At 41.4% G+C, this 19,479-nt stretch overlaps 1 protein-coding gene across 1 annotated transcript; it reads right to left on the minus strand.

The window, feature by feature from the left end:
- Nucleotides 1-1,222: 1,222 nt before the first annotated feature.
- On the minus strand, nt 1,223-18,238 carry LOC128610411 (dynein regulatory complex protein 1-like). Its single transcript, XM_053629719.1, has 16 exons — nt 18,019-18,238; nt 17,193-17,268; nt 16,945-17,057; nt 15,898-16,081; nt 13,473-13,610; nt 12,803-12,889; nt 12,556-12,678; nt 11,611-11,750; nt 11,141-11,275; nt 6,901-7,234; nt 6,126-6,215; nt 5,906-5,986; nt 5,674-5,780; nt 1,934-2,077; nt 1,640-1,742; nt 1,223-1,557 (listed from the first exon to the last, which is right to left on the minus strand). The coding sequence occupies exons 1-15, from the start codon at nt 18,144-18,146 to the stop codon at nt 1,640-1,642; spliced, it is 1,983 nt and encodes a 660-aa protein (XP_053485694.1). The 5' UTR covers nt 18,147-18,238; the 3' UTR covers nt 1,223-1,557.
- Between the last annotated feature and the right edge of the window lie 1,241 nt (nt 18,239-19,479).

Genomic DNA, 19,479 nt, shown 5'->3' on the forward strand with positions numbered 1-19,479 from the left:
CCAACTAGCCAACTCCGTTTGTCTTAAGTGCCAGAGAAACCCGGGTGTAAGCTCACCCACTATCACTTAACTGCAGAATTTGTAAATTGGGTCAATCTGGTCCAGGCTCCTTTATATACATTTTTCTTTCATTTCATTTGAATGCCTTGTGAGAGGGTTTTTTGTAAAGATAAAACCGAATTTTATTTCATCTGGAAGAAATGTTGTGCCTACTTCTACGTTTTTCTCTTGCAACAGTGGGAAAGAGACGTTGAGAACGGTCTGATCACATAAGGTCAAAAAATATGAAAACAACATTGATTCACGAACAACAAAAGTGGGTGTATCTGGGGCAATGAGCTGTGCCCCAGGACAATCTGAATCGAGCCAATTAGACAGCAGCCTCAAGTCACCTGCTTTTTAGAAGTTTGAGGACCTACATACACACTCATTTGGCCAGCGCCAGGCACACAGATATGATCGAAATACAATTTAGATTGTTAAATAAATGCTAACATGACTTGTTTACGTAGCCCTCTTCTCTGGATAACTTGAAGGAGGTGGCGCTAGGGGGACCGGTGACCAGATGCAACCAGACCAAATGTGGGACAAGTAGTAAGTTTGTGTGGGACATATTTCTGACACCCAAAAGGCCTACCATTTTGATCCAAGTGAATAAGAAACATGTGCACTCGGCCCATTTATACAGAGGTATTACTGTATAAAAAATTAAGTGGAGAAAAAAAAAAATTATTTCTATGGCTTGACCTCACATTTGTCCAGTTTGAGTGAAAGCTGACAGCCCTTTGATGCAAGTACAGGTTTCTGCGGAGCATAAATGGGTGTTTTCCAATCAGCGGGCGTCTTTAGACTGGACAGGCTCCAGTTGTTCAACCATCCATTCAACTACTGTTATGGTTAGGGATATTTTAACAAATCAGGTAAAGCGGTTGAAAAATGCCTATCCCGGTTTGAAAATAATTGTAAAACGCATTTTTTTTGTTCTGCAGAGACACCATACTCCTTTGACAAGCTTCAGTACTTTCTTCACAGCCATTGGATGAATGTAAGATTTGGCCACCGCCCCCTGGGGATGATTGTAGCCATGATGAAAACATGTTTTCCGTCTATTTCATTTTAACATACTGAAATATTATCATAGAAACATGAGAAATAAGTAACTAAAACCTTAGTGTAACACTTTCCCAGATTCGGGTAGGGAACGAGGAAGCTGGAGGCAGGCTTGGAACAATTTAAAAGGTGCTTTATTTCAATTTCGCTTTTCACCGTTTTTATTTCATAGAGACACGTGCAGACAGGGCTCTGTGCTGGTTGGCGCGCCGTCTTTCAAGGCACCTGTCTCTCCTGTTTTTATTCTTGTCTTGGCTCAGTGCAACACAGAAAATTTATTAGTATAATTCCCCTTCTCCAGCTCCACTCTCCATTCGCATACCTGCGCTTGAGCATGCCATGTTCAAATCTGAGTTAACTCTTTATTGCCCCAGCACCCTCTATTGACCAACCGCCACTGCATCACTGCATCATCTGGGTGGGCGGGATCACCAGTTCAGCATTGACCTATCAGTTGACACAATGTGTGATGATTTGATATTGGAGAACAAACCATGAATGTATCTTACATTTGCATACAGACACCTACCTATGAGTTTTGATGTTTGTGCAAGAGATTGCGGAGCTCTGAGTTTTGTTGTTTGAGTTGCTGTGTTTCAGTCAGAAGCTTGGATCTCTTAGTCAGCTCAGTACTGAGAAAGGAATAACATTACATGGCCATTAAAAAGAGAAAGAACTTGTGATGTTAAAAATTGTAAAAAGCCTGGACGAGTGATTTATTTTTATTTTGTAGGAATTCACTGAGAAACCGATATGCATAACGGATTCTTTTTTATGTGTGGTGATGTGAAGAAAGTCTTATTTGCGACATGTTCATACTCACTGGTACATCTTGAAACCTGCCTCCAGCGCCCTCCAGACTTTGAGTTTGGACTCGGGGATGACGTTAGCGATGTTGTCCCAGTATGCTTTGACCTCAGAGTTGTTCATCCTCTCCAGCTCTAGAGCACTGCCCTTAAGTGTTGCTCTGTTATAAAAGTAATTAAAGGAATAATCAAGGGTTTTTCAACATCACACAGTGTACTACATCTGTAGCTAATGTGTGACTACCATGGACAAGAATTTTATCACTTTCAATTTTTCAACAAAAACATTTTCCCCTGTACTAAAAGAAGATCAGTTAAAACGTGTTCTCATTAATAAAAATAATTATTATTACTAATAATGGCAGGGTAAGGGCAGTTGTTGGGTTATTATTAAACATATATTTGATGCACATGTCTCTGTTGAATGTGTTCATGAATTCTTCAGTCAGAGGCATTAAATTTGTACTCTGTAATGTGTATAATATACCAAAAGAAAACACAGACACCCCTCAGCTTCCACTGCATGCATAGAACTTTAGGGAAAGCAAATAACTGGAATGATGTTCAAAACTCCATACAAACAGTTTTGGTGAGGCACTGGGTACGTCTCAATCAGCTCACTAGGTTGTGAATCAGTATATGGTGTACACGAGTTCAAGCACTGGTAAGAACCCAGACTCACTACACATCGGGACACTGATGACTCAATTTCTGACAACATGACTACATACTCACATTGTAAAACTTCACCACTGGCATTTATCAACAACAGACACAACAGATATCTTTCTGACATTGTTTGTCATATAAATCTTAGTTTAATCACGTGTTTCTGTCCTGGTACTTCAAGCAGGATCGTGGGCTAGCTAGTTGATTTTTTAAAATCATTAAGCCATCGTTATTCTCAAACAAACCATATATTGAACATCAAATAAAGTTAAAAGTCACAGACGTAATTAATCATTTGTGAGCTACAAAAATAACTAGCTATTTATAGTTAACAGAGTTTGTCTGCCATATTTTCGAGCTGAGAGGCTTCAGAAAATGTGACAATCATGTGACATGATTTTTTAGGAAGCGAAAGTTCCAATGCAGTGAAAGGATTTTGCGATTGAGGCATCCCTTAAAATGGCTGATTCCCTGATCACTGCCCTGACTACTGAACTAGGGAGCTGATGAAACACTCATCACCTCATGTCTGTCTCATCCTAAGACCTTTACAGTGTAACAATTTTGAATCTGCATTACGTAGTTATGTGTCTTGGTGTGTTTGGAATATGCACCATACACACACCAATTTTTTATTTTTAAAAAATTTTTTTTAGGTTTTAATTAATTTATTAATTTTCATATGATTCATTTACATGTGATTCATTTTCGTGTGATTCATTTACCTTTTCTCTTCTCTCCTCCCTTCCCTTTCCCAAATATTTCATTGAGAAGAAGAAAGAACCCCCCCTCCAGCGGCTCATCATGGCTACTCAATAACTGTCGCTGGTTATATAAATATTATAAAACCCAAGAACAGGCACAAAAATTTAAGTGGGAAGTGTCTGTAACTCCATAAAGTATACAATAAAGGGATGCCATTTATTAAAAAAAAAAAAAAGAGTTAAAATAATAAATAAATAAATAAATAAACAAACAAACAAACAAAATAAAATAAATAATAAATAAATAAATAAATAATTCATCTAAGTTAGGAGCGTATACAATACCTGTCTTTGCATTAGAGTACCAGCAACTATAATATATCTACCTATATCTAATATATCTTCGCATCAGCGATAACGTTAGTGGACGAAAACTGTAACCTTTTGTCAATTAAAATAGCGACCCCTCCTACTTTCAAATTAAAGTTCGAGTGGAAGACGTTTCAAATATGTAAAAACCTTAGATCTCTTGACAGGATTACCTCTGATGTTCCAACAAATAAATCTTAAAGGCGTGCCTGTCCCAGCCGGAGTGGGACCCCCCCCAACACACCCAAAGTCTCCATAAAACAAAGGGAGACAGCAGTGTTTCCCACCAAGAGTTGTCCATAATGTGAAAACAACTCAAAGAGTAAGCCGAACTAACCAACTAAATTACCTAAACAAAAAAAAAATTCCAGTAAGAGAAAAGTCCCCTACTGACTTCAAATCTGAAACAGTCTGCGCACATTAACAAATATAAATGTCCTTACCTTTTAAAGACTTGTAACAAATAATATAACACAGTGTAGCACGTAAAGATGAGGAAACAACATTAATAAAATGAAATAAACTCTAACCCAGTCAGAGCATCAAAACAGAGAAGCACATTAATACAGAAGTAAATTTAAGAGGGAGTCCACAAAATCTAGACGAAGTAATGCACCAACAATATCTTCAATAAGAATCCGAATTCTGTAGAGCTGGAAGGCCGAGTGCAAAAAAAGAATAAAAGTGGAAAAAACTCCACTATATAGGTGATGCCGTTCACCCCGATATCAAGAGTTTAACGTAGTCTCCTGCTTCCTCCGCTTAAACAAAGTCCTTCTGAACACCGTTATATGTAATACGGAGCCGAGCTGGGTGAAGTATTCCATAGCAAGCTCCCTCAATACCACGAAGTTGACGGCGAACCTCGTTAAACGCAGCCCGGGCCCGGGCTGTCTTGGCTGTGTAGTCAGGGAAAACGGAGATGGTCAAATCCCTCGTTTTAATCTGCTGGAGCTCTCTCGCATGGCATAAAATGTCAACACAGTCAGTGTGATAGTAGAATCTGCACACAATAGCTCGTGGTCATTCACCAGGCTTGGGCTTCGGCTGAAGGGTCCGGTGGGACCGGTCCAGAACCGGCTCCTTCTCCAGACCAAACGCCTCTTTTAACAAGGCCGCTACAGCAGTTGTACAGGTGTCAGCGCCCTCTGGAACTCCCACTATCCTAACGTTATTGCACCGTGACCTCGACTCCAAATCCTCACAATTATTCTCTAATTGAGTCACGGTCGCAGTGAGAGACTCGATAGTAGTCTTCATATAAACTATGTCATCGGAGCAACCGGAGAGCGCGTGCTGCATTTCCCCAACAGTACCTTTCAGTGTTGATATGTTAGCCTCGGTAGCGACTTTATCACCAGCCTGCTGTTTTCACGGCCTACAGGTCAAGCTGGATAGTAGACAGTGCATCCCTGAACATTGCCTGAAACTCCTTTTTAAAAATATCGGCAATGTCCTTCCTCAGTGAAGCCAGCAACTCAAGCTTGAGTGCGGCGAAGTCAGGGTCACTGCTCAGGGATGCGGATTCAGGGGGAGAAGGGGACTCTCACGGCGCGCACACTAGGTCTCAGTCGTGTCTGAATGCTACCACGGGTTTTCGTGTTCTTTCCAGACATCTTAACGTGCCACAAAGTTAAAAGTGCAAATAAGGAAACGAAGTAAAATAAGTCAAAATATATTATATGACCAAAAAGCGCTAATTAATTACAATTTTAATCGAAATCAGCAGGAGCCTCCAACTTCGCGTCTTACTCCATCGAACACCAAATTCTAATACCTCCACACACACACCAATTTAACATAAACAATCCACCCATCACCATGGTTTTGGGAGGTGGGAGGTGATAAAATGCAACACCTGTGTTTAGGCTGCTGTTCTATGCGAGTATAAACTGAAAAGGTTTTCTGCTCTTCAATACAAGAAAATGCATGGGACTTCTTGCCTGTACTTATTACAATGTTAGAGAACACTGATGTATTCCGGTAATGCCACTGTCACACACACACACACACACCTGGCTTTGCAGTACTGGGCACTGAAGGCTCGGAGAGCTTTCAGTAGATCATTTGGGTGCATAAGATTGGACTCCTCCTCTTCCTGATTACTCACTGACATGTTCTCCTATGAAAAAGCCAGACAACCAAGTTAGCCATACACTGATTAGATATTGTTAGTTGTAATTGTACTAGGTGACATGACGAGTAAACAGAACTCCGTTTGAACCACAAAGTTCCTCATAACTTCACCTTCTTTGTTTGTGGCTCTTTGTATTTCAGAAAGAACACAGTCATTTTCATTATATCCTCTTCATTCTTAATCTGCATGGCCTGCAATCAATCACACAAGATAAAAGTATACATTTATAGGTCAGTTTTAAGGGGACTATCAAGTATGCAGTTTCAGATTAGAATAGCAGCAGCTAAAAACAGCTGAAACTCTCAGAAGTTACAGAACAAAATTACTCACAGAAAAAATGGAATCCAGCTTCAAACACATCTGTTTATTCTTCTCAATGGAAGAGAGTAGCTTGAGTAACTTACTCTCTACTAGAAAGCCCTAAAAAATAAACATTGGAATTTTAAAACATATTTCACCAGACACATAAGAAGACATTTTGGACATTTGCCAGTCAATCTCAGGGAATCATGCACACATGCTCGTTCACACCTAGGGGCAATTTAGAGTAGTTAATTCACACCTACTGGCATGTTTTTTAAGGAAGTGGAAGGAACCTGGAGAGCACGGAGGAAACCTATGCGAACACGGGCAGACCATGTGAAACTCCAGGGACAGGGAGTGGCTCTCCCTGGTTTACAATAAATGACAAATCATCCCCTTGGTAAAATGTCCTTTTTACATTCCCTCTGGACCAAAGTCATTATGCAATATCATTATTATTGATATCTTAATTTCATTCATATTTGAGATTGAGTGCATCTTCCTGAAGTAGTAGCAATATAGAAATGCACACTTTTAATGGGGTGGAGTATTTAATAGTGCAGCATGTCATAATTTCAACCTTCATAAGTGGCAAACCAAATACTAGAAAAAGATCTGTAGAGTCTAAGAAATAACATTGGTATGATATCCAGTATGTAGCCAGTAAAAGATCTCCATAGTACATTTGTGAATATCATATTCATTAGGCCACTGCTGGCTATCTAAGGGGCTCATACAACTTTTTCCTGTGAAACTACAGAAAAACATCTCTGACCCACACACATACATATCCAGTACCCACCATCTCATCACATAGAAGCTCCAGCAACCTCTTTACTGTTGTACAATCCACCCCGGCCATGCTGCTCTCCAGACTGCCAGAGTCCTCCAGTGTACTTCTCTCTTGCTCGGTCTCTCGCTCTTTCTGATCCTGTGTCTCATCCTCCTCTAGCAGGAGCTGCTTGGGGCTGGAACGATCCATTAAGGGCAGTGGTGGGGGACTCCAGGGCAGGCCCAGCATCTGTTCGTGAATAGCTCGGTCCACGTCCATAGTTCTACACACCAACGCTTTGGCCTTATCTTCATTCATCAACCAAACGTCCTTGTAAAGCTTGGTATCAACCGCCGCAAAGTGCCTTCATATGCACACGCACGAAGTGGTCAATATTATTAATAATATGCTGTCTATTTAGAACTAGAGATAAAACGATGGTTACGTATGTAACTGTGGGTCTATGAATTTCGGATGACCACCAGAGGCGGTGCTTTCAGCACCTGGATGTCAGTCACGTGTATGTGCAGGTCGAGTGTTTATATCAACAAAGTCACCTGTGACCTGGGTGATGTGTGCCCCAGTACTAAAGGCACGTTCACCCCGGAAACGACCTCTTGGCAATCTTCTTGCATATCTTCCGAGTCACTGCCAAACTCTGGCAGTCATCCGAAATTCATAGAATCGCGGTTACATAAGTAAGCACTGTTCTATTTCATTTCTACTGACCGCCAGAGGCGGTGCTTTCAGCACCTGGCTGACTAATACCAACAAGGTCACGAGAAGTTCTACGTGCCCCTTAACAACGGCTGTGAAGCCGGGGAAAAAATGGCTGTAGCCACTGGATTGTGCGAGATCACATTCACCCTATAAAATCTTGCAAATGTGCAGGTTGATGCCCATGTCACAGCTGCACAAATATCTGAAAGAGGGACCCCTCGTAGGGCTGCCCATGAAGTAGACACTCCTGGTTAAGTGACCTCGAACCTGAGGAGGGATCTGGAGGCCCCTGCCTCGCACTCGACCCCTGCGCATTCTCCTGAGTTGGGGGCTGAAAAGCTGACAGACTGAGGGGCTGGTTCGTATAAGACGAAGAAAAGGTCTTTGGGAGAAATGAAGGGTTCAGCCATAAGTTTACCCCTGTGTTCCCAGAAGTTCAAATGGAGGCTGACACAGTGCCTCTTGGTAAAGGAGAATTTGGTTTCAGGATACTTGGTTTCATCGAGGAGGTCTCAGACGTTGAGCACCCTTAAGGAAGCGGGTCACAAGGGTGTGAGACCCAATCGTCACGCCATCTACTCTATTATGCATGGCTGAGATGGCAGCTATGTATACCTTGATGGTCGAGGCTGCAAGGCTTCCATCAAGATGGGACTGGAGAAAGATGGGACTGGCACCACTCAGAAAAAAGCTTCCATCTGTTAGCGTACAACGCATTGGTGGAAGGTGCGTGGGAATTGTGGATGGTCCGAACAACTGCTGGATCACACAGCCTTAGTAATGGTCCCTTCAGAGACCAGACCCAAAGTTGCAGCCGGGATGAGTTTGCGTGCCATATAGGAGATCCCTCCTCACAGGGAGGCACCAAGGTACAGTAATGGCACACTTATATAGCGCTTTTATCCAAAGCGGACCACCGATGAGGCTGCTGTGAGAATACCGAGCAGTCTCAGAAATGCTTTGAGGACCAGAGCCCTGCCTCTTCTGAAGTGACTTATGAACTGGAGGATGTTGTTGACTCGCCGTTGAGAGGGGTAGCCATCATTATCCGTGAGTCCAACTGTATGCTAATAAACAGTGTTCGCTGACTGGGCATCAGAGAGCTCTTTCCATAATTCACTGTAAGCCCTAGCATGGTAACCTGGGACACCAGCAATGCTGATTTTCCGAGGGCATCTACCCTTGACTGGGAACAGAGCAACCAGTCATCCAGGTACGGGAAAATTTGAATCCCCTTGGCCTGTAATGGAGACAGTGCCACTGCTACACACCTGGTGAAGACACTTGGCACCAGTGAAATCTTGAACGGGAGCACACAAAACTGGTAAGCTCTTCCCTTGAAGGTGAAATGGAGGAATTGCCTGTGCTGGGGCACGACTGGAGCGTGAAAATATGCGTCCATCTTTCAGGCCGATTGTTGTAAACCAATCGTTCTGCCTGATGCCTTGCAGCATGTCCACTGTACGTAACATGTGGAACTTGAACACCTTGAGGTGGGTGTTCAGTGGTCTTAAATCCAGTATGGGGCGGAATCCGCCGTTTTTCTTTGCGATAATAAAATTAGTGGAATCGAATCCACTGTTCCGTAAAGCGCTATCTAATTGCTTGATGGCACCATTCTTCATTCATCAGGAGAGCCCAGACTTCCTGGCGTAGGGCTAGAGCCTTGTTTGGGTCCTTGACTAAGGTCATTTTGACCCCCTGGCACCTCAGTGGTTGGCGTCTGAATTGAACGTTGTAGCCCTGTGACGGGGTTGACACAACCCAGGGGTCTGTCATAAGCGCTTCCCAGCATCTGAGCTACTGGCTGGTGAAGCACCCGACCACGGGAGTGGTACAGTCATTCTCTACCCATTCGCCCCTTCTACCCTTCTGCGTTTCCCCTTACCAGGGGCCCCTCACGAATCAGTCTTACAGCGCTTATGGGAGCTAGGAAATATGGCCTGTGTAGGATGCGGTTGAGTGCCCAACATGCCCTCTAGCTGGGCCAGCCTGGCTGCCCGTGCTGCTAAGCTCATGGAGCTGCAGTTCATGCATGCCATCTCCGTCAGTCCCTCTCTTAAGTGTTCAACCCCCAGGCACGAGGGACATCTCTCATGGCCATCCTCTAGCTCCAGAGGGGCCAGGCAATCAATACGTTATAAACATGGGTACCAGCAGTAATTACTATCCACGTGGCTTTCTGCGTGTGACCACTTTGCCAGGTGGTACTTGAGCACAAAGAGAAAAATATCTACCCTTTGCCATATCTCTGCAAATAATTAAAGAAACCTACAAAAAAAACAATCACCCGTTTTGATCACCACCCTTCAGGGCACGTTGTGTAGCCTCTTCTACCTCAATGAGTCACTTATGAGAATTAAACAATAGCAATATTGGGAAATGATTCCTCTATGATAACTATGCACTGCGATGCGATTTGGTGCAGTTAAGAGCAGACACGCTCACACTGTGGACAATAATTAAGTTCAGGAATTAAATCACGGGGACAAAAGCAGTCACCCGTTTCAATCAACCCCAATCAGGGGTGTTGTGTAGCCTTCTATGGACAATGAGCTAATTATGTGAATTAAACAAATAACAATATTTGGGAATAATCCCTCTATGATCCCTATGCACTGTGATGTGATATGGTGCAGTTAAGAGCGAACACACTCACACTGTAGCCAATAATTAAATAAATTCAGGGACGAAAACAATCACCCATTTCAATCAACCCCAATCAGGGGTGTTGTGTAGCCTGTCCTACCACAACGAGTCAATTATGAGAATTAAACAATAACAATATTGGGGGATGATCTCTCTATGATCACTATGCACTGTGATGCAATATGGTGCAGTTAAGAGCGAACACGCTCACACTATAGACAATAATTAAGTCAATTCACGAACTAAATCGCGGGGATGAAAAACAATTCAGTGAAGCCCAATTGGGGTGCGTTGGCTACCGACAGTGTGCTTTAAAAAAATGAAACAACCAAAATCGTGGGGAATAACTCCACGATAAGTATAAACAGAATTTTATGGGAGGGGATTCCACCCCGACTTCGATTATTTAGCGTTATATCCGCGTTAACACTAGAAACACCAACTGAAAATGCACTGTAAACTGCCGATTGCCGAATTAGAGCGTGCCCACTCCTAAACGGTGTTGATAGCAGAGTTACTTACCTTTCATTGGACAGCGTACTATTTGAAGTGAAAATCACAAAAAAGGCTAACCGCGGTCTTTAGAGGATGAAAGCTCGTAGCTCCAACCCTACTTCAGGTTACAAGACTATCAATGGTGCCTGCACTCCCGAAACCTGCTTACCAACGCGAGAAGATACAACAGGTCGTTTCCAGGGTGAACGTGCCTTTAGTACCTGGGCAAAAGGCACACGTCACCCAGGTCACAGGTGACTTTGTTGAAATAAACACTCGACCTGCATGTACACGTGATGGACATCCAGGTGCTGAAAGCACCGCCTCTGGCGGTCAGTAGAAATAAAATAGAACTGAAGTTAGTGGTTATTGTGTGTGCTATTTGTCTATGGGTGTTACCGTTCACCTTATCCTCTTCTGAATATCTTCGTACTGTTGCATGAGGCGCTTGTGCTTATTCGTCAATGACTGGTTCTCCTCATGGGACTGCTTTTCCTGAATGGCGGTTTGTTTTTTCAGATCGTTGCACGTATCCTGCAGTCTGTAACAAAGTGAACCCAATAGAAGTATACAGTGCTTTCCAATTGGAGGTAGACGGCATTTTCGGGCAACATCTGTACACTCTCGAGAAAAGAACTGTCCCAGTCAGAAGGCAACTTCACACTGAGGTGCCTTATTGTGGCCAGATTTGAAAGCATAGTTTAACTAGTTAACAAATACTAACCTAAGTACATTCGGTAGCCATTTAATCCAATTTTATATATATATATATATATATATATATATATATATATATATATATATATATATATAAAAATAAATAACACACACACACACACTATACAGGATATACAGAATAAGAGATTTTAACAGTACCTGATGACCATCCTATTCTGCTGAGCCTTATTGATGGCATACTCTTCCTCATGTTTCTTCAGCATTTGTAGGTCGTTCTCGAGCTTCTCCTGATTAAACTGGTAGGTAGCTTTCTCTTCCTGCAGGTCTTGCTTTAGGCACTGTTCATGAAAACATACACACACACACACAGAAAGATATTGATGTCTGAGGATCCTGCTTGACGTTATGATGTTTATCATTACTGTAAAGAGACTTTTTTCCTGTTTTGTGGACAATTTTTTTTATTGTAAAAAGTTCAATAAACTTGAATCACGGGTAAGGATGCTCTTAGGCATAACGCAAAGCAGAGCTTTTATAAAAGGGCAACAAAAATAATATTATGAAATCCAGTGTTGAATAAATAACAGACAAAGACGAGGGTATTCTATGGACAGAACAATGGCTGTAGTTTTGTTGGTTGATAATCTAGCTATATTATAACATTAATAAAAAATTGAAATGTTGTGAAGTGGTCACAGGTCTGTGTATATCAAGGATTTTATAACAGCTTCGAACATGGCCAGTTTGATCTTACAGAAATTTAGAGATGCCAATCAGCTTACAACATGTTTTTGGACTGTTGGAGAAAACCGGAGTACCTGGAGGTAACCCCAGAAGCACAGGAGGCGGGCGACCCCCAACTATCCATTTAATCCATTGACTGTACATTGTTTTAAATGTAGATTCAACACAGTTTGCATCATATAACCAACACATTTCAAAGTTTTGTTACAAAAAGCAGCTGATATTATTTAAAGCTGCTCAGTATAAGATCTTGAATGTAAGCCATTCTCTTCTGAAGCAGAAGAACAATTCTTACAATTCCTTCTACGAAATACAGATTAATCTATTGGTTGCAACAGGCAAATAATTCACATTCAGTGAAAATTCAGGGTTATGTGTTATCAGTGTAATGCAGTGTACCTGTACACCAGTGTCTAGTTTGATTTTGATCTTGTTGGACTCCTCTGTTCTCTCCGTTCTCAGACGATCCAGCAGGGCCTCGCGCTCCTCAATCATATTCATCCTCTGCAGCAAGTACTCCAGCTGCTCAAACACACACACAGTGCAATGATGTACTGTATAGCACACACATACACACAGGGTAATGATTTACAAATTTGTGGAATGTCAAAAAATGAAACATGTAAAATATGTAAGTTCATTCTGCCTCTTTGTCACATCGTTCCTTCCTCTTATGCTCCCATTTGTTCTTGCTGGCTGTGAGCAAATCTCTCCTCTCATCACAGATTGAGCTCTGTAACCCAATCAGGAAATGAAGTAAGCACAATGCATTTGCTAATAACTTTGCGTTCATAATTTTCTTACATTGATGTTGTTATAGAAAATTATTCATATGTATGTAAACAACTTGTGAACTGGAGATCTAGTCAAAATCCAGGTTTGCAAAGCTGGTTGAGACTCAAACACATGAAGCTGTAATTGCTACCAAAGGTGTTTCTACAAAGTACTGAATAAATAGTGGGAATACCTATCTAAATGAGAGATTTCAGTTTTTGATTTGCAATAAATTTGCAAAAAATTCTAAAAACTTGTTTTTGCTTTGTCGTTATGGGGTATTTGGTGTACACTGATGGCAAAAAAAAGCTATTTTAAATTAAATCTATAATACAATATAGTGTGCAAAATCCAAAGGGGTCTGAATATTTTCTGTACCCACTGTAGTGTGACAAATGTATCTATAACGAGCATCTATAAACTCAATGATGCACATCTGCATAGGATTATAATCCATCATAAGTAGCAGCACATGAGCTTGTATACTGCATAAAAAATATAGCTAAGCAATATAAAAACATAGCAGCTGGGCTGCACCATACCTGAATTAGGTCTAGCTGTTTTCTATAGTTCTCCTTCAATCTTGATATCTGTTCCTGCATCCTTTCAATTAAGAGATCCACTTCTATTGCCTCTTTTTTGCGATCTTTCTCAAAGCGATCATCTCTTTCTTTCAGCTCCTGCACACAAAAGTAGACATCTGTGGAGTGAGTGCATGTGTGTGTGTGCGTCTGTGTATATGTGTATGTGTGCGTGTATACAGTGTCTCACAAAAGTGAGTACACCCCTCACATTTTTGTAAATATTTGATTATATCTTTTAACGTGACAACACTGAAGAAATGACGCTTTGCTACAATGTAAAGTAGTGAGTGTACAGCTTGTGTAACAGTGTAAATTTGCTGTCAAATTTGCCCTCAAAATAACTCACACAGCCATTAATGTTTAAACTGCTGGCAACAAAAGTGAGTACACCCCTAAGTGAAAAAGTCCAAATTGGACCCAAAGTGCCAATATTGTGTGTGGCCACCATTATTTTCCAGCACTGCCTTAACCCTCTTGGGCATGGAGTTCACCAGAGCTTCACAGGTTGCCACTGGGTTCTCTTCCACTCCTCCATGACGACATCACGGAGCTGGTGGATGTTCAGGACCTTGTGCTCCTCCACCTTCTGTTTGAGGATGCCCCACAGATGCTCAATATGGTTTAGGTCTGGAGACATGCTTGGCCAGTCCATCACCTTCACCCTCAGCTTCTTTAGCAAGGCAGTGGTTGCTATCATGCTGGAATACTGCCCTGTGGCCCAGTGTCCGAAGGGAGGGGATCATGCTCTGCTTCAGTATGTCACAGTACATGTTGGCATTCATGGTTCCCTCAATGAACTGTAGCTCCCTAGTGCCGGCAGCACTCATGCAGCCCCAGACCATGACACTCCCACCACCATGCTTGACTGTAGACAAGACACACTTGTCTTTGTACTCCTCACCTGGTTGCCGCCACACACGCTTGACACCATCTGAACCAAATAAGTTTATCTTGGTCTCATCAGACCTCAGGACATGGTTCCAGTAATCCATGTCCTCAGTCTGCTTGTCTTCAGCAAACTGTTTGTGGGATTTCTTGTACATCATCTTTAGAAGAGGCTTCCTTCTGGAACGACAACCACGCAGACCAATTTGATGCAGTGTGCGGTGTATGGTCTGAGCACTGACAGGCTGACCCCCCCACCCCTTCAACCTCTGCAGCAATGCTGGCAGCACTCATACGTCTATTTCCCAAGGACAACCTCTGGATATGACGCTGAGCACGGGCTCTCAACTTCTTTGGTCGACCATTGCGAGGCCTGTTCTGAGTGGAACCTGTCCTGTTAAACCGCTGTATGGTCTTGGCCACCGTGCTGCAGCTCAGTGTCAGGGTCTTGGCAATCTTCTTATAGCCTAGGCCATCTTTATGTAGAGCAACAATTCTTTTTTTCAGATCTTCAGAGAGTTCTTTGCCATGAGGTGCCATGTTGAACTTCCAGTGACCAGTATGAGGGAGTGTGAGAGCGATGACACCAAATTTAACACAACTGAATCCCATTCACACCTGAGACCTTGTAACACTAACAAGTCACATGACACCGGGGAGGGAAAATGGCTAACTGGGCCCAATTTGGACATTTTCACTTAGGGGTGTACTCACTTTTGTTGCCAGCGGTTTAGACCTTAATGGCTGTGTGTTGAGTTATTTTAAGGGGACAGCAAATTTACACTGTTACACAAGCTGTACACTCACTACTTTACATTGTAGCAAAATGTCATTTCTTCAGTGTTGTCACATGAAAAGATATCATGAAATATTTACAAAAATGTGAGGGGTGTACTCACATTTGTGAGATACTGTATGTGTTTGTGTATGTGTGTACGCGTGTGTGTGCGCGCGGGTCTGTGTGTATGTATATATGTGTGTGTTCATGTGTGTACGTGTGTGTACGTGTGTGTGTGTGCGCGTGTGTGTGTGTGCGCGTGTGTGTGTGTGTATGTGCGTGTATGTGCGTGTATGGCGCACGGTAGCTTATTGGTTAGCACGTTCGCCTCACACCTCCAGGGTTGGAGGTTCGATTCCCACCATGACCCTGTGTGTGAGAATTTGCATGTTCTCCCCGTGCTGTGGGGGTTTCCTGGGTTTCCCCCAGTCCAAAGACATGCATGGTAGGCGGATTGGCATTTCCAAAGTGTCCGGACGAATGGATGTATGAATCATTGCGCCCGGGGCCATCTTCAGTCATCTTGACTCAGTCTTGCCACTGGATCATGGTGGTCACCAGGAAGTGAGTCTTCCTCACTTTAATCCAATCGTGCACAAGTCGAGTTCCAGTTTGTGTTCTCCATAACGGTGGCAGAAATGGAAACTTCGGTTTTCATCGAAATCGACGGACGATCTCCTGTGTGTGTGTCTGTGTGCGCGTGTGTGTGTGTGCGTGAACCTGCTGTAATTCATTGATGAGCTTGTTCTTGTCTTCAATGATTTCCCAACAGAACTCTTGCTGTTTTCTCAGATCATCTTTCAGCTCCTGATGGTTCACCTTCGTCTTGGCCTCAGTCCATTTGTTCATGATCTCACTGAACTTCTCTGAGCTTTTCTTGGCCGCATCTTCCAGCTTCTCCAATCTATCCAAGATCATCCAGAACATGTTTGGGAACAATGGAGAAATAAGAAACAGATGATGCAAAAGCTGTCCCAATTTGTGTTAGAAGCCTTTTCTAAAAAATGTCAAAAGTCAAGCAACAACATAACTCAAGATCAAACCTGAGATCCTGGAAGAGCAACAGTACCTTCTGCACCACTATGCAAGTTTGGATTTTGTGACAAAGTGTCTTATCCTCATCTCCTGTTTTCCTTATATTTAACTTGGTTCTGTGTGTGTGTTCTCTGACCACTAACTATATGTACTGTATATGAAAATAGAGTCATAGTCTGTGTTTTTCACTCTGCATCGCTAATAATACTCTATATTGTTTAACAGTGGGCATTCGTATCTTGGTACTTGCCAAGGTTTCTGTGATAATGTCTGGCCAGTGCGATATGCCTGCACAACCTAACCTATACATAGCTACAGAAAGCATACAAAAGCACCCATTTAACTAAAATGAAAACTAGATGTTTTCCCAATAAAACTAAAAACTAGTTGATGCCAAACTCTAAAGTCAAGCAGCAATGGACAGATGTGAACTGCACACACGTTTGTGTGCACGAACAATGGAGATTTCTGAGGACCTCAGAAAAAGAGTTGTTGATGCTAATCAGGCTGGAAAAGATTCTAAAACCATCTCTAAAGAGTTTGGACTCCACTGAGTGGTGGGAATGAAAAGCCTGAGTTGCATGAAATGAAATATGTAGGCTTCCTCAATAAAATTAAATATTGTTCAGATAAAATGTTTGGTACTAATGCTAAACTTCTGAACTTCTGCAAAACCCAAACAGTATTAAATTAATACATTTAATAACCGTCTTAGTTAAGTTATTAACTCACCTTAGTCTGTTTGCCTCCCTTAATTTTTCTCTCCTCTTCGACTCCCTGGCATCGGCCTCCACCAAAATGTTCATCACCAGCTCTGTGCTATCTGCTTTTAATTTTTTCATGTACTGCAACAAGAACAGATGATCAATATAAGTTCAATCAATTAAATGCAGCTAGGAATGGCTTATTGACTCAAAATGGATAAAAACAATAACACAAAACAGCTTTGTAACTAAACAGTTATATTAAACTGCACTTACTCTTTCACTTTCTTCCATTTGTCTCTGACTTGGCAGATCTTCCACCCTCTCCTGGAAGTCATCTCCAAGCTCCCGTCTCCAGTTTTTCATGAAAGAAAAATATACAATTGGTAATAATCAAAATACGAATGCCAGCTAAACTCTAGGAACAAAGTAAGGAGTAAGTTAATATAATATAAGTTAGACCAATGGTTCTCGAAGTAGGGTCTGTGAAGCAGAGCCAGATGGTCCATGTTTTTTGTTTTGTTTTGTTTTGTTACAGTGCTGTAAACAACAACAACAACAACAACAACAATGCAACACAACCAAAATTGCTTTTATTATTAGGTTCTTACCATGAGCATAAATAGCTAAGGTGACACCGAGGTTCAGCAGTGTAATATAGCCTACTACAAGCATTTTTAAGATCTTTGAAGCTTGGATATAAGACATTGTAATGCTGATTAAGGCCTTATTTTTATATTAAGGAATTTAAGACATTTTAAGACTTTTTAAGGACTCGTGGACACCCTGTGTTTGACTGCTCACTTGAAATAAATGAGTTTAATCCAAAAGGGAATACCTCAAAAACAAATAGTCCTGTAAAATAGTGTCAGCTTGGACCTAATATTGAAAGCTCAGAAATTAAAAGCTCCAAGAATATTTCTGCACACGTCTGAATAATGAACAGAATATTGCGATATTTCACAAAATTACTCTGTACTGAGGGGCTCCATGATTTTTTTTCTCTACAGCTAAAGGTGTCTCTGTTTACAAAACATTTGAAAATCCGTAAACTGAATCACAAACGGCTTTTTCTCTGACAGACACTGCAGATATATCTTACTGTTTCTTGGCCTGCACTTGTGCAGTAATCAGGTTTCGTCGAGCCTTGATTTTGTCCTCAGCATTTTCGGCCTCAACAGAAGGTCCAGGCTTATTTTTTTCCTTACTCGAAACTTTAGCTTGTAGCATTTTTGTTCGCGCTATCAGTACTAGTTATTCTACCAGTAATAATCTGTACAAAAAATTGACCCTTATTTATAGTAACAGTTTTGGAACCTAACGCGTAGGCTCACTGTGACGTCATGGTACCTACCGTGATGGCATGTGTTTTCTTCAGTGACGTGTCTTTCCAGTGTTCTGGAAAGTTCGGTCCGGTGTTTCCCCTTCAGTGCGCATGCGCGAAAGCATGACATTTTCTCCTGCTGCTGCGTTGAGCAGATAGTGTGTGCTTTATCATCGCGTGTGTTAGTTTATAGTGTTATTACCTACCTTCCATCAGTATAAGGTACATTTCACATTGTTTGTTAGATAATTTGCAATTAAACACAGCCTTTAATGTACAGGATGTATTGCTTTCAAAAGTTGTATTGCTCAATCGTAAGTCAGATGTACCCGCTAATTCTAGCTTTCGCCCTGTTTTCAGAGTCTCTGTGTAACAGCTAACGCTTCAAGTTTAATTAACTAATAGGTTCTGTCACAATTAGAGCTGTAAATGCCTTGTTTTTCAGGGGTCTTCTCTTGTTCGGACAGTCGTTTATATTTAATTTTATTGTTATTATTATTATTATTATTATTATTATTATTATTATTGTATGTGTCGTTTTTGTCACACAATCTTCTTTTTTGTTGCAAACAATTAAACTATAATGCACTGCACAGTAAGTAGTCTGTGTTTTTATTTTAGGCTACTCATCTCAGTTATGGCTAGGACTTACTCTTGAGAAGTGCACCTATAAATGTAGTTTCATTCAGCAAGTCTGAGAAAAGTGGTTGTTCCCCGCTGTATGTTACAGTGTGAGCATTTATAAAGAACTACAGTGATGCTAGTGATGTCATCATTATGGGTAACAAGTTTCACTTGTAGTATTTAGCCAAGTGACATGACTTGATTTTAATAAAAAAGTTACAAAAAAAAGTATTTCTGTGTTCAGAATGCATTCATTTACAAAAAAAAAAAAAACGATTGTAGGTTTTGTGTCAGAATGTCCAAGAAGCATTCTGAGGTAAGTTTTGCTGTTGTTAAAATAGTTTTTTTAATAATACGATTTTTGATTTTGATAATGAATATGACTAATGACTCTTTACTGCCACTGTTTTATAATAATGAGTTATATCGATTGTTTCCTATTGTGTTTAAATCAGGCCTACCACCTTCTCAGCTACTCAGAAGAACCACGCAGCGTGGACCAAATATCTGCACGACCCACTGGGTAGCCTGGCACGAGCCTCTGAAAAGTGCAGTGCGGGCTAGCAGAATATTTGAAACTATTTTAAATAGTCCTATAAATTTTTTAAGGGAATT

This window comes from Ictalurus furcatus, chromosome 1 (genome assembly GCF_023375685.1).
Source record: "Ictalurus furcatus strain D&B chromosome 1, Billie_1.0, whole genome shotgun sequence".
In the NCBI taxonomy this organism is placed as follows: domain Eukaryota; kingdom Metazoa; phylum Chordata; class Actinopteri; order Siluriformes; family Ictaluridae; genus Ictalurus; species Ictalurus furcatus.

Excerpts from the sequence above, each read along its gene's own strand:
- LOC128610411 (XM_053629719.1), bottom strand. The coding sequence starts at position 18,146 with ATGCTACAAGCTAAAGTTTCGAGTAAGGAAAAAAATAAGCCTGGACCT. Across the intron at positions 12,890-13,472 it reads AACAGCTAGACCTAATTCAG|AGCTCAATCTGTGATGAGAG; the intron begins GTATGGTGCAGC and ends ATTGGGTTACAG. Across the intron at positions 12,679-12,802 it reads AGGAACGATGTGACAAAGAG|CTGGAGTACTTGCTGCAGAG; the intron begins GCAGAATGAACT and ends GTGTTTGAGCAG.